Source organism: Macadamia integrifolia, chromosome 2 (genome assembly GCF_013358625.1).
Source record: "Macadamia integrifolia cultivar HAES 741 chromosome 2, SCU_Mint_v3, whole genome shotgun sequence".
Classification (NCBI taxonomy): domain Eukaryota; kingdom Viridiplantae; phylum Streptophyta; class Magnoliopsida; order Proteales; family Proteaceae; genus Macadamia; species Macadamia integrifolia.
In genome coordinates this window covers 30,925,584-30,938,008 of record NC_056558.1, presented here as the reverse complement: position 1 = coordinate 30,938,008, position 12,425 = coordinate 30,925,584, and the positions used below count along the sequence as shown (strand labels likewise).

Here is a 12,425-nt window from a genome sequence, read left to right as displayed (position 1 = left end):
GGAAGAGAAGGAAGAGGAAGAAGAGAAGGATTTCAGTGGCGCCGAAGCTTGATCTTCCCATTCCGGCGCCGGGAGAGTGATCTTCAACTCTAGATCTACATTTAGAGGTAAGCAAAGTTGGGTTCCTTGAACATTCACCATACCCAAGCTTAAACCCTTGATTCGAGTAGTTTTCTTGAGATCTTGTAAATCCCCTTTAAAAATGATGAATCTGAGGTTTAATGGATGATTTATGTGTTGATCTTGAAGGATTTGAAGAGGTATTGACAAGGTGGAAGAAGCATTGTGGGTTTGAAGTGATTTGGAGGGTTTGAAGTTGTTCTTGAGCAAAGAAGGTAAGATGGTGTTCCATCACTTGAATCTAACCTAGATCTATGTTAGAACCATCCTATAAGACCTTGAAGGTGTGAAGAATGGGTTTGGAAAAGCCCCATTTGAATCCCCAAAGAATTGAGGGAGTTGGGAAGAAACAACAGGTTTCCCGCCAAGACCGGTGGGTGGAACCGGTGGACCATCTGGCCCACCTGTGGGCACCCACCTGAGAGGGCAGGGCCTTCGGGCACAACCGGTGGGCCAGACCGGCGGGCTAACTGGTGGGCCACCCTGCCCGCCAGTCTTAGCAGGGCCCCCTGGCCCAACCGACGGGCCAAACCGGCGGGCCAACCGACGGGCCCCTACCCGCTGATCCAAACTGGTGGGCCAAACCGGTGGGCCAGATAGCCCACCTGTCTAACCCACCTGTGTGGCCCCGAAGGTGATTCTTACGTCCGATTGGACCCAAATCGGACGTGCGACCTTCTTTTAACGTTCTAAACATGATTTTGTCATCGGATCTCATTAATTTTGATCCTAAAATGGTGAAGTACTAACCCCGCTCGATCATGTTAGGTTCACCAAATCCTACGCGTCTCGCACCAGATCTCTCCCGTACCGAATGGGAATCCTTATACGCTACAGGTAAGTGGGGAGAAGACGTTTGGCCTTGTTTCAAAGCATTGTTTGGCATTCATTTAAATGTATCTAGTCTAATCATGCCATCATGAATATGCTATGTAGATTAGTCATTCCTCACTTCGTTATGCATGTGTGCTATGTTACTTTCTAAATGCCAAATGATGAGATGATTATGTGATGAATGTTTACATCATTGTGCATAATGCATTGATAGACTAGATGCCGTAGTCGGCTTGAAAACAAGTGCATCGGTGGCCCGTGGTATGGGGCGCGATGGCACTATGCAATCGTACTATTGTTATATAGGAGCATGCGGTTTAGGATTTTCACCGTCCCGTGCTACGACCCTTCCCAACAGGGGTTAAGGTGTTGGGTTATCATTTGGGGGGAAGCAGTGGTCGCGGTTGTCGGGTCACTGTGGCAGTTAGACATAACGCCCGGTGGGTCATTAGGACAGTCGCAACCCCGGTGGTACATTCAAGAGGGCCAATCGTACTGCTTTTAAATTTTTGGAGTCAACACCTTTAAATTTTAGTCATTTACATTTCTGTTGAGAGCCGGTGGTTGGCATGTTTTTACTTTTTCGAGTACTCACGGTGGGCCTTCTCCGACAGCCCTATGGGCGTATCGTGGGATGGAGTTCACGGCTCGTACCCGGAGTATACGCGCACTGTGACTGTAGTAGCACTAAACTGAAGACTTAATAATGTTGCTTAGGTGGATGTGAATTAAGATGTATTGCATTGCATGTAGTGCATATGATGTGTTGCTGTGTGGACTGCTGTGTGGTCCATCTTTCCTTGCTGAGCTAGTGAGCTCATCCCACATGTGCACCCTTTTTTAGATGATTTTGTAGGTCATACATCTGAAGAGCACAGGGTGGGTCCCACAGTCGAGTTCCCCGAGGAGGACTGGTGGGCCCCTGAGGAGTTAGAGCACGGCACTGACTACTCGTGCGAGAGTTGTGCTGCGGGGTCACAGTTCTGATGCCGAGCTGAGCTCCACTTTGAGGCCGAGCTGAGCTCTACCATGTGATGCCGAGCTAGGCTCAAACCTTGATGCCGAGCTGGGCTCAAACCTTGATGCCGAGCTGAGCTCTAGTCTTGATACCGAGCTGAGCTGTGTACTCTGATTATTTTGATGGTTTCCTTTACATACTTGATATATGAATTGTACTTTCATTGTGTAAATATCATGCCTTCGGGCCCACATGTATATAACTATTGTATCACAATTTGAGTATCAAGTATTATGGGATTATTCACAGGTAAAACTTAGTCTTCCGCTGATCTAATGAGCTTTTATTAGTTGTGTGTATGCTGTGGTGGAATACAGTATCAGATGATCCTGGAAGGTTTGGGTTAACCGGTGTTAACCCGGTCACTGGCCCGGTTCAGTGAGAACGGGGTGTGACACTTACCCCCTCTACAACTTCCGTGAAGGGTACTTGATGGTTGGAAGAGTGTGGACTTAAGTATCATAATTGCATACCAGGGGCTGATATGAAGTACAACAAAACATCTCCTATATGTGATTCTAATGAGCGAATCTAGTCGATAGTGAGTGTTGCGGGCTCCCAAAAGCATGGGATGGGTTTGGTATTTATAGACCTCATGGTCAACTAAGGAAGGTGTGGAATGCTTCCATATGTGGATTGATCTCTTTTCTCCTTAGAGAGAGGTTTGATGGTCTATATATGGGAAGTATATATTTCCCAAGTGGTTGATAAATACTCACATTATGGGTTTTCTAGAGTCTTTTAGTTGTCTTTGAGATCTTAGAATGTGTCTAAGTGTATGACTTGGGTGGCCAGTAGGAGATTAGACTGAGATAACGCCGAATATATGAAAAATCCCTATGAAATCGCAGAGCCAACACAATTTTGTCTCTTGGCCATCGAAATTTGAAATTTGGTAGACGTAGGCTTGGATGTAAATGGTATCGCCCAGAGTGCATCCGATGCCGACTTGAATTAGACTCTAGCTGACTCAGTGAGTCTGGTCCAATTGAGTTTTTTTACCTAGTTTACGATCGATCTACTGCTTGTTAGGTGATCTTGATCAATTCTAAGTGTTTCAAAATCATTTACCAATTTTTGAAAATATTTTTATCCAATTAATTAACCATCCTATTCCGATATGGAAGGAATGATACACTACCTAGATCTAAGATGAGATATTGATCATAAATGCAAAATCACTTTGCGTCTTAGGGGGTTCCAACTCATTATTGCTTAGCATTTTCAGGGGTGAAAAAATGTGGTGTCTACACCAACTCTTTCAAGGACATCACCACTTCCTTCAATAGAAAGCTCAAGTACTTCATCAATTTGGCTTCTTTCTTGTCTATTCCCTCCATCCACTCCACTGGTTGAAATCGATTTCGTCAAAAGATTATAGTCAAAGGAGCTTACTCATCTCCTGATTTCACCCGCCACCATGTTTACTTCTCTCTCTCTCTCTCTCTCTCTCTCTCTCTCTCTCTCTCTTTGGCTGAAACACTACATCCATGGCGGAATTTCACTAAAACTTTTCCATGCTTGCTCACCACCTCACCCCCTCTTTCTCTTATCTTTGTCTTCTCACTCTCCCTCTCCATCTCCTTCTCGTGTCCTCCCACCCAGCCAGTGTGGTGGGATTGGTATAGTAGTTCATCCCGATTTTTCCATTTTGGTTTTGTTGGCACGAAATTTGCCCTGGTCTATTATGGTCTGTTGGCTGTATTGATTAATGCTCAGGCATGCTAGAATCCTTCTTGATCGGATTCACTAGTAACTCTAACTTCAATCAAGCTATTTGGTTCTCCTCTTGCCCCTAATGCTCTAGGGATTTTGATGAGACAAAACCTACAAATAAACTACACGAATAAGACGAATAGTATATTCCTTGGGATATTTCTCTAACACAGAACACTAGACTCCACAAGGGTGGAAATTGTGAGAAGAAACTAATTGTAAAGAACAATGAATCCTAAATTGTATCTAACACTAGAAAATGACAATAAATTAAAGGGATTTGCATTACTGATTGGCTCTCGTGTGATTTGTTTATTGTTCCCTTTTTGGCCGACTTCTTCTGTCTTAAATAGCTTGTGAGTTCAACTGCCTTCCCACGTATGCCATTAGTCCACTACTCCCAATAAGCAGGGTCTCTAATGTCCTCATGACATCTGTCCCACGACCATAGTTCTCCTCACACACACATTCCCAGCTGCCTTCACGTATGGGTATCATGCCTCTATGGGTGGTGGACTGCTTAAACCTCTCCGCCAACCCATGTTTCTTTCTCACACGAGGATTGCCACATCAGCGAGTATGGGTTTTCAAATTTTGGTGCTAACAATTACCCCTCATAATCCACCATATGACACCATCATTTGGCCAAAAGTGTGGATGGATTATAGTTTTAACAGTAGCTAACGGCTAGTGGGTAATGGGTCACGCATCTAGGTTTCTAGGATAAGAATACCATTGGATCGTTTCTTTTACGGCTCTCCTTAAATGTCCCACGTGCACAGGATTACCATTCAATTACTGCCTTTTGTGGCATATTTTCAAAAAAATTTAAACTCTAGGTGATAATTACCCAACCGTCCATATCTCAATCAACCTCCTGTTTCGCCAATGCTATCCTGCCATGTGCCCCTTGATCGGCATGGTTTCAATGAGATATTTTCACCTTTCTCTTTAAAGGTGAATTGGTACCCAAAGGTACTCTTCATCTTCTTTAACCTCAATCCCTCTCACAGTCATTCTTCCTCCCTTCATGCACTCAGAGAAAACATGAGCTCTTCTGCCCCCATAGTGACAAACCATGTTTGGAGGATCAACGAATTCCCTTCGTGCCCTCACGGTTCAGCCTAAGGTAATGATCTTCTACGGCTCTCATTTTTCTCTTGGCCTCGTCCTTTAGGATTAAGAACTTTCCTCGACATAAGAGAGAGGAACTACTCTTTCGACAAGCCGATCCTATTAGGGACGAGACGAAACCTAAGGCTTGCCACCACTTCTAGCCTCGTCACTGAGAAGGCTGGGGAGTGACTGGGTAGAGCGGATGATCATAGCCAAGTCTATCGAGTGGCAATCAATGGGAATCTTCCATGCCATTCAGTTAGCCAAATGTCCCATTCCTCCTGATTGCCCCCTTCTTCAGGCAGCCTTGTGTTTCCGGTCACGGTCGACCAATACCTTAATGTGGCAGGCTCAGCCCAACTCTCCTAGATATAGGAGCTCTATTGGGCCTTCGCTCCTGAGGTGAAGAATTTAATGGGGCCTCTTATGGTTTTGTTGATGAACACAACTTGGAGTTCGCCTAAAGGAGCACATACCCTAACTATATAGAGACTTATAGGTGTAAGGATGGTCTAGTCACCAGGAAGGAGTATGTGGCATTCTTACTCTCCTGGCTTTGTCGCTGCATGACATGCTCATAGGAGGAGAAGATTTCCAAAGCATTTCGAAAATTAGCCGACGCCTTAGCCGATGGTAGCCTAGTAGACTTGGCTTCCCTGGTCCTTTCTGCCTTGTACCTAGGGTACAATGAAGTTCTTGAGGACAATTGAACCAACGGAGGTGGGCCATTCTAGGTATTACAGTGTCGGCTTAGTGTGTACTTGCCCGAAATTTACCTTGTCCAAGTCCAGAATACCTCTCGATGGGTTATTCTTTTGTGAATATGCTTGCCCCACCTCCCTCTCATAGAGTGTATTTTGACTTCTTTTCTGGTCTCACCCTTGGTCGTCCTCATGACTTCTTTACTCCATTTAGTTCCCTTACGAACATCCCAGAGTGGTTGGTAGCTGCCATTCGTGATCCTCTGGTTGTGACTGACCTATGGGCCAACTTCTTATCTTGTCTTGAGCTTCATTTTTGGATTACCCTCGAACATTCTAAGACCAATAAGTGTGGGGCGGAGTGCTATAACCCCCACTTTTTTGTGCGTCAATTCAGTCTGGTTCAATCATCTCCTTACCCTTGCAACTATTCTTTGACCAACCAAAAGCTTGACCAACTGGTGCTGTTCAGTGAGCAAGAGATCCAAAGGATCACTCACATCAAGGTGCTTGTTCTTTCTGAGTGTATCCCTTTCCATTTTCAGCCATCTCCCTCCATGTTCGATGATTTTCAATCCTAGTGGCAATCTTATTATGCTAGGAATTGGACGCGACTCTATCTAATCGTGCATCTACCACCTACGCTCATAGTGATGGTTCTAATATTGCTTCTTTTTTTGACATGCAGAGCAAGGACAATCGGATGCGGCACCTTAGATCAGCTAAAGTTAATCTCTTTCAACTCCATTATAGAGTATGAAAAAGCCTTTCGAGTCAAGTATGACCCAGACTGTCAGGCCATGAAGGAGAAACACCAAAAGGCCTTAGAGAGGCTTGAACGCGTTGAGTGCCATAAATTTATGGAATGGCCAGAGATTGCGAAAAAGTTACTCCGTGGTCTCACTATAAGGTAGGACCATTTCTACTGCAAGCTCACGCGTTTGATGGAGAAAAAACCCCCTTTGCCAGATGCTTCCTTTGCCATCGTATGAAGCCATAAAGAGTGTGACCTTCTCGGGTTTGTTGGCCACTAATCATGAGTGGCACAGTGTAAGGGACCACGTGGCTGTGGTTGAGTACTACCCTAGACAATGTTAATCAACCATAATACAACCATAATACAATTTGAATCGTAGATATAGAATATTTACACGTGTCAACTATTTAGGGTGGAATTGTATGAAATTGTACAAGATGAGAATTTCAGACGATTTCTACCCACCCTAGCATTGGTATTTTTTTTCCTCTTGCTTTTGGTCATCGTCTTTTCTCTTCGTCTAACTATATATACTTTGCCCCTTTCAGATGCTTTGCCTGCGTGTGCTGTTTCAGAATCTTTTAGAGGCCTGATGAAGTTTAGGTTGTTAAGGAGCTGTTTGACCTACCGAAGAATGATCTTCTTGAGGACTATATTCCCTTGAAGAGGCTTAGGAAAGGAAAAAGGCCAACTGCAACTCCAGAAAAGCCTACCTCCATCACATTTGGGTGGACCAGTCTTTGACCAGACGTCCTTGTATCCAGCTCTCCATCAAAGAAATCTGAAGAAGGGACTACGATGCTTTTTCTTAATCCTACTGGGATTTCTAAGGATTCTGGTGCTTCTTAGCCTGTGCTTAAAAGTGAAGGCAAACCCTTTGGTCAGCCTGCTACTCCTCCCACTGACTTAGCGACTTTGACTCCTCCAGATTCTGAAGAGGTGAGTACCTTTCCCTTAGCTAGTATCTTTTGTCAGTGAGAAGGGAAATTGATCTTTTGGATTGACTCCTGCTATGTCTCTCCTTCTCTACTGGATTTTGATAGCATGCGTAGCCAACTGAATGACCTGAGATCCTCTAAATGCCTTCCCCCTAGGGTAACTCTGAGCGAGTCTTCCTGTGCCCCTTTTGATATTGACTATGTGAGGGCCCTACATCAATCTTTGGTTGGCCTGCCCACAAAGGAGGTCTGGAAACATGAACAGACTGCCACCATGGAATGTGTTGTTGATGGGCTCCTGGCAAATCCTAATCTCTCAGTTGAGCAATGTAAGAGTGCAGAGTACCTTAAAGACCTGAGTCGGATGATGGAAAGTTCTGTTCATGAGGCAGTCAAATCATAGAGACATCTGGCACTCTTCTCAATGAGCACAAGGCTTCCTCTCAGAGAGTAGACGCCGGAAGGATCAGACTGAAAGACCTTAAGGCTACTTCTACAACCTCTAAGGCCAAAGTCAAGGCTTTAGAGAAGGAGATCAGCAGGCTACAGAGGGAAAAATAGGAGACACGGCTAATGGACTCCCACACTCAAGATCTCAAGGAGCTTTATAAGGAGATAGCTCCTTTGGCGCAAGATTTGTAGACCTCCGGTCAACAAGTTGAAGCATGGGAAAAAGACTTGCTCAAGGCCAATCACCTTCTGTCCTAAGTGGATTATAAACTTGAAGTTGGTTGGTCACTCCTTGTTGAACACTTTCAGTTTTAGGTGTGCTAGCAAAGTCTAGGGGGAATGCCCCTTAGTGAATTTGGACGAATTCTTCCTCTTCCCCCATTTCATCATGTCCCTCCCTTTTGGAATTTGTCTCTTGAACGTTTAAGGTATTAGCAATGAAGCAACCGTTCCTTCTTTGTTGCTTACATATTTTCTTTGTCAGTCTATACGTATTAGTGTGTGTAGGATCAGTGTCCTAGATCGTAGGTGAGACTGGGCCATCATTTTTTCATTCAGGTTCCCACATGGCAGGGAAGTACTTCTTTAGGTATTTCCCATTGATTGATTTCAGTTGAATCTGTCCTTCCGTATTCTGTAGCCTGTATGCCCCTCCCCTTAGCACTTGATAGACCTTAAATGGTCCTTTACAAGTAGGGGACCATTTACCAAACCGATTGGTCTTAGTCCCAATTGGCAGTAGGGATGTCAATTGGTTGATTCAAATCGGTTTTGGTTCAAGAATGTGTGAGTCCGAAACCAAACCATTAAGAAATTTTGGTTTTCAGTTTGGTTTGGTTTTGGTTTAGTTTGGTTTTTTCGTATCGGGTTACTGTTGGTATGGTTTGGGTGTAGCTCTTTTCACATACTCACAGAATAAAAATAAACCAAATGCATTCATCTACATTTAAAGAATTGAATCTTATAGAAGAAAAAGAAAAAGAAAGTAAGAAGATACTTTAAAAAAAAAAAAAAAAGTAAGAAGCTACATCAAGTTTGACAAGTTAAAGCAAAAATTATAACATCCATTTATTAAATGAATTCAACCATTGTTCCTCTACTAGAAAAAAAAAAAAAAAATCTAGAATCCTACTTAAAAAAAAAAAAAGTAAGCTGGTACATCAAGTTTGACAAGTTAAAACTTAAGAAAAAAATTTATAATATCCATGATCCATCCATTTATTGAATGAATTCAATCATTGGTCATCTACTAGAAAAAAAAATTTAACCATTGTTTACTCAAATTCTCACAAGTTAAAGTATTTCAAAAGAAAATAAAAATTATAATATCAAATTATCCATGATCGGATGATCCATTCATCCATTGAGTAAAATCAGCCACTGTTCACTCTTATTCTCACAAATTAGAACCTACAAAAAATGAAAAGAGGACTTATCAGCCACAATTCATAAAGATAAGAACCAACATATGATAAGTTTGAGAATAAGATTGATTTGTACAGTTCTCTACTACACTTTAAAGTGAGAAGAACCAGCCCATGATGAAGCTTGAGGAGTTCCAATTGGTCCACACCCCCTTTCACTGTTTGGCTTTGGCATTAACAACACATGTTTTACTACATCGGCCATGTCATTTGCATCATCAACAGGCTCAGCTGTAGACAAAGTACAACCAGTCAATAATTATTACTAGGCTTAGTAACTAAGAAAGTACCAAAAAAAAAAAAAATTATGTGAATGGAAATCATCTCTGAAATCTAAATCAAACATCCAATCTTGAAGACAAATCAATGCTTCAGCATTGGTAGGAAGTAGTTTACTTAGATACTTGTCAATAACATGACCCCCTGCACTAAAAGAAGACTTCGAGGCAACCGTTGAAACTGGAATAGCTAAGACATCATGAGCCATTCGAGCCACATCTAGAAACCTTGTCCAATTTGATCTCCAAAACGACAACACATCAAAACCATTGATGTCATCATTGAATGGGGTCTTTGGTTCATCTAGATACACATCTAATTGTAGTTTAGATCCATTATCAACTTCAGCAATCTCAGATGCCGTAAATTCCTACAAAATAAATGGAAAATACATAGTACAAGTAGTTAGTACTCAGCCTTCATGATTAGAGAAATTTACAAATAAAAAAAATAATAAGGTTGTAAATGATACATGTATATACCTCTATATTTCGACGAGATCTAGAAGTCCTTGCTTGCATCCATGCTCTTGTACTCATTGAATAGCCCATATAATGCACTTTTCTCACGACTAGGAATCTCAGACGAGTTTGGGTCCAAGGGGGAAAGTTTTTTAAATGCCCAATTCACAAATCCAAGCTTGTAGCGAGGATCAAACACTAACGCAATAGCCAATATCACACTATACCGACTCCAATACTTATCAAATTCCTTCTTCATTTCTAAAGCCATTCCCTTCATTAAACTTTCTTAATTTGATGTCTCTTCTAACAAACTTTGGTGGATCTTCCACACATTGGGAAAATATAAATTTGTAGTGGGATACTTGGAACTAGAAAGCAAAACTGTAATTTCATTGAAGGGTTGCAAAAACTCATCAGTTTTTAAATTTTTGACCATTATTCAAAATTAGGACAAGTCTTATAATGGGGTCCATCAACTAACTGGAGCGGCTCAGACCCTCTCCTATAAAATAAGGTAGACCCAGGTGTGAGGGTAGCGGCCGGAGCTGGATCCCCATCCTCTCTCCTCTCTCTCCCTTCACCTTCATGTTAGGGGGAGGTGGCTCGAGTCATGTGTGCTTCACTTGCGGGCACCGTACCGCCGTATCGCAGCTTGGAGATACGTGGAGGCCTATTTTGCAAGAGTGTAAAATTTATCATTTGAGACGAGAGTTTTGATGATGGTCCAATTTGGGGATCGGGATCATACAAATGGGGTTTGGAGTCACCACCTAGGGTTATGGGCCTACGACCCAGGGGTGGGCCCAATTCCTGAGAAAAGGACCCAAATTTGGTCTGGTCTAGAGATTTGGGATAAGTGTCAGGTTACAGAGTTAGGAAGGTGTTAAGCACCCAATCTACCCGGCTCAACCGGTCCTCTTGCTAGATGCTTGAGAACGAACATTTTTCATAATTATTACTATTCCATATTTATGGCTAAGTTATCACACATATATACATTAATTGAATTCGAACTATTATATACACTAAAACAAGGCTTATTAGATGTCTACATTATGCTTGAATGAGGAGAGACATTATACTTAAATTTGACCCCTGTTTCAGGTCAAGAGGGGTGGGCCCCTAATTGGTACCGACTCGGACAATTTTTTGGATTCTCTTGGCTCAAAGGAAGATGGTCTTAACCTCCAACTTCCTTTCTCGAGAGATACTGATTGTGATGGTATCGGGACAGAGTTCCGACTGGGAACAATCACTTTTGGATTTAGATTCAGATAGAGCATCAGCTAGGGAAAGCTATTTCTGGGCTTGGGATGAGGTGGCACTCCGACAGAGCTTCCGTTGGGGATAGGCTAAGGGAGGGCTAGGCTAAGGTGGCACTTCGACAGAGCTTTCGTTGGGAATGGCTATTTCTGAAAAGATTCCAGGGACACTCGGATTGAGGTTCAGCTAGGAAAGGCTATTTTTGGGCTTGGGATGAAGTGGCACTTCGGTAGATCTTCCACTAGGAATGACTATTTCTAGGCTTGGGATGGGGTGGCACTCCGGCAGAGCTTCCATTGGGGATAGGCTAAGGGAGGGCTAGGCTGAGGTGGCACTTTGACAAAGCTTTAACTGGGAATGGCTATTCCGGAAAAGATTCTAGGGACATTCGAACAGAGGTTCGGCTAGGAAAGGGTATTTTTGAAAAAGAAACGGGCTGACCTAAAAATGGATTGAAGAACTCCAAAGTCCTAAAGAACACTTTGAAGATCCGACAGAGTTTCAGATCTTAACAAAGATCTCTTTGTAGACCCGAAGAACCTCAAAAAAGGGGGGGAGGGGTTCTATCTCAAGGACGCTCAAGAATGCTCAAGAACACTCAAGGGAGGTGGCTCAAGAACATACTATTTTTGGCTAAAAACAGGATCTAACTAGGAATTTGGATTGAAGATCTTCAAGATCTTGAAGAACACTTCGAAGATTCGAATGAGTTTTCGGATCTTGACGAAGATCGCTCCGAAGATCAGAAGAAAATCTAGAGGGGGAAGGGGAGGAAAATTTCACTCTGAAAGGGGATTCAGGTGTTTGTTGGTGTCTTTTTTCTAAGGGAGAGGGGGATATTTATAGTTTTTTTTTCAACCAAGTAGGAGAGGGGGAATCCCTTTATTCAGTGGACGAATGGGGGGCTCTTGCCTAAAGTGAAGATATTGTATTTTTATCCAATGGGTAAAAAAGGGGGTTGAGGGAAAAAATGGGCGGAGAGGCTTTTGTCCAGTGGGTAAAAGGGGGTTTTTAGAAAAAATGGGAGAAGAGAGAAATTTTAGCTCGGAAAAAGGTGATTTTTGGAAAAGCAGGAGGAGATAGAAAGTTTTACCAGAAAAGGTAATTTTCAAAAAAGCGAGAGGAGAGAGAAAGTTCTACCGAAAAAGCGGGAGAGAGAAAGTTTGGCTAAAAAAGGTAATTTTTGAAAAAGCGAGAGGAGAGAAGTTTTTTCTGAAAAAAAGCAGTTTTCCAAAAAGTGAGAGGGGAGAGAAAATTTTGTCGGAAAAAGTAATTTTTTGAAAAGTGAGAGGAGAGAGAAAATTTTACTGAGGGTGCGGGTGATGTCACGAGTGCATGAATGCAT

General features: G+C 42.7%; 1 protein-coding gene across 1 annotated transcript in view; it reads right to left on the bottom strand.

Moving 5' to 3' along the window:
* Window positions 1-9,046: 9,046 nt before the first annotated feature.
* LOC122064931 (beta-adaptin-like protein A) overlaps window positions 9,047-12,425 on the bottom strand; it is a 61,829-nt gene continuing 58,450 nt past the window's right edge. The window contains exons 12-14 of the mRNA XM_042628719.1: window positions 9,471-9,723; window positions 9,183-9,305; window positions 9,047-9,060 (exon numbers count right to left, since the gene is read on the bottom strand). Of these exons, the coding sequence (XP_042484653.1) occupies window positions 9,047-9,060; window positions 9,183-9,305; window positions 9,471-9,723 (390 nt within the window). The remainder of the gene's footprint in view (window positions 9,061-9,182; window positions 9,306-9,470; window positions 9,724-12,425) is intronic.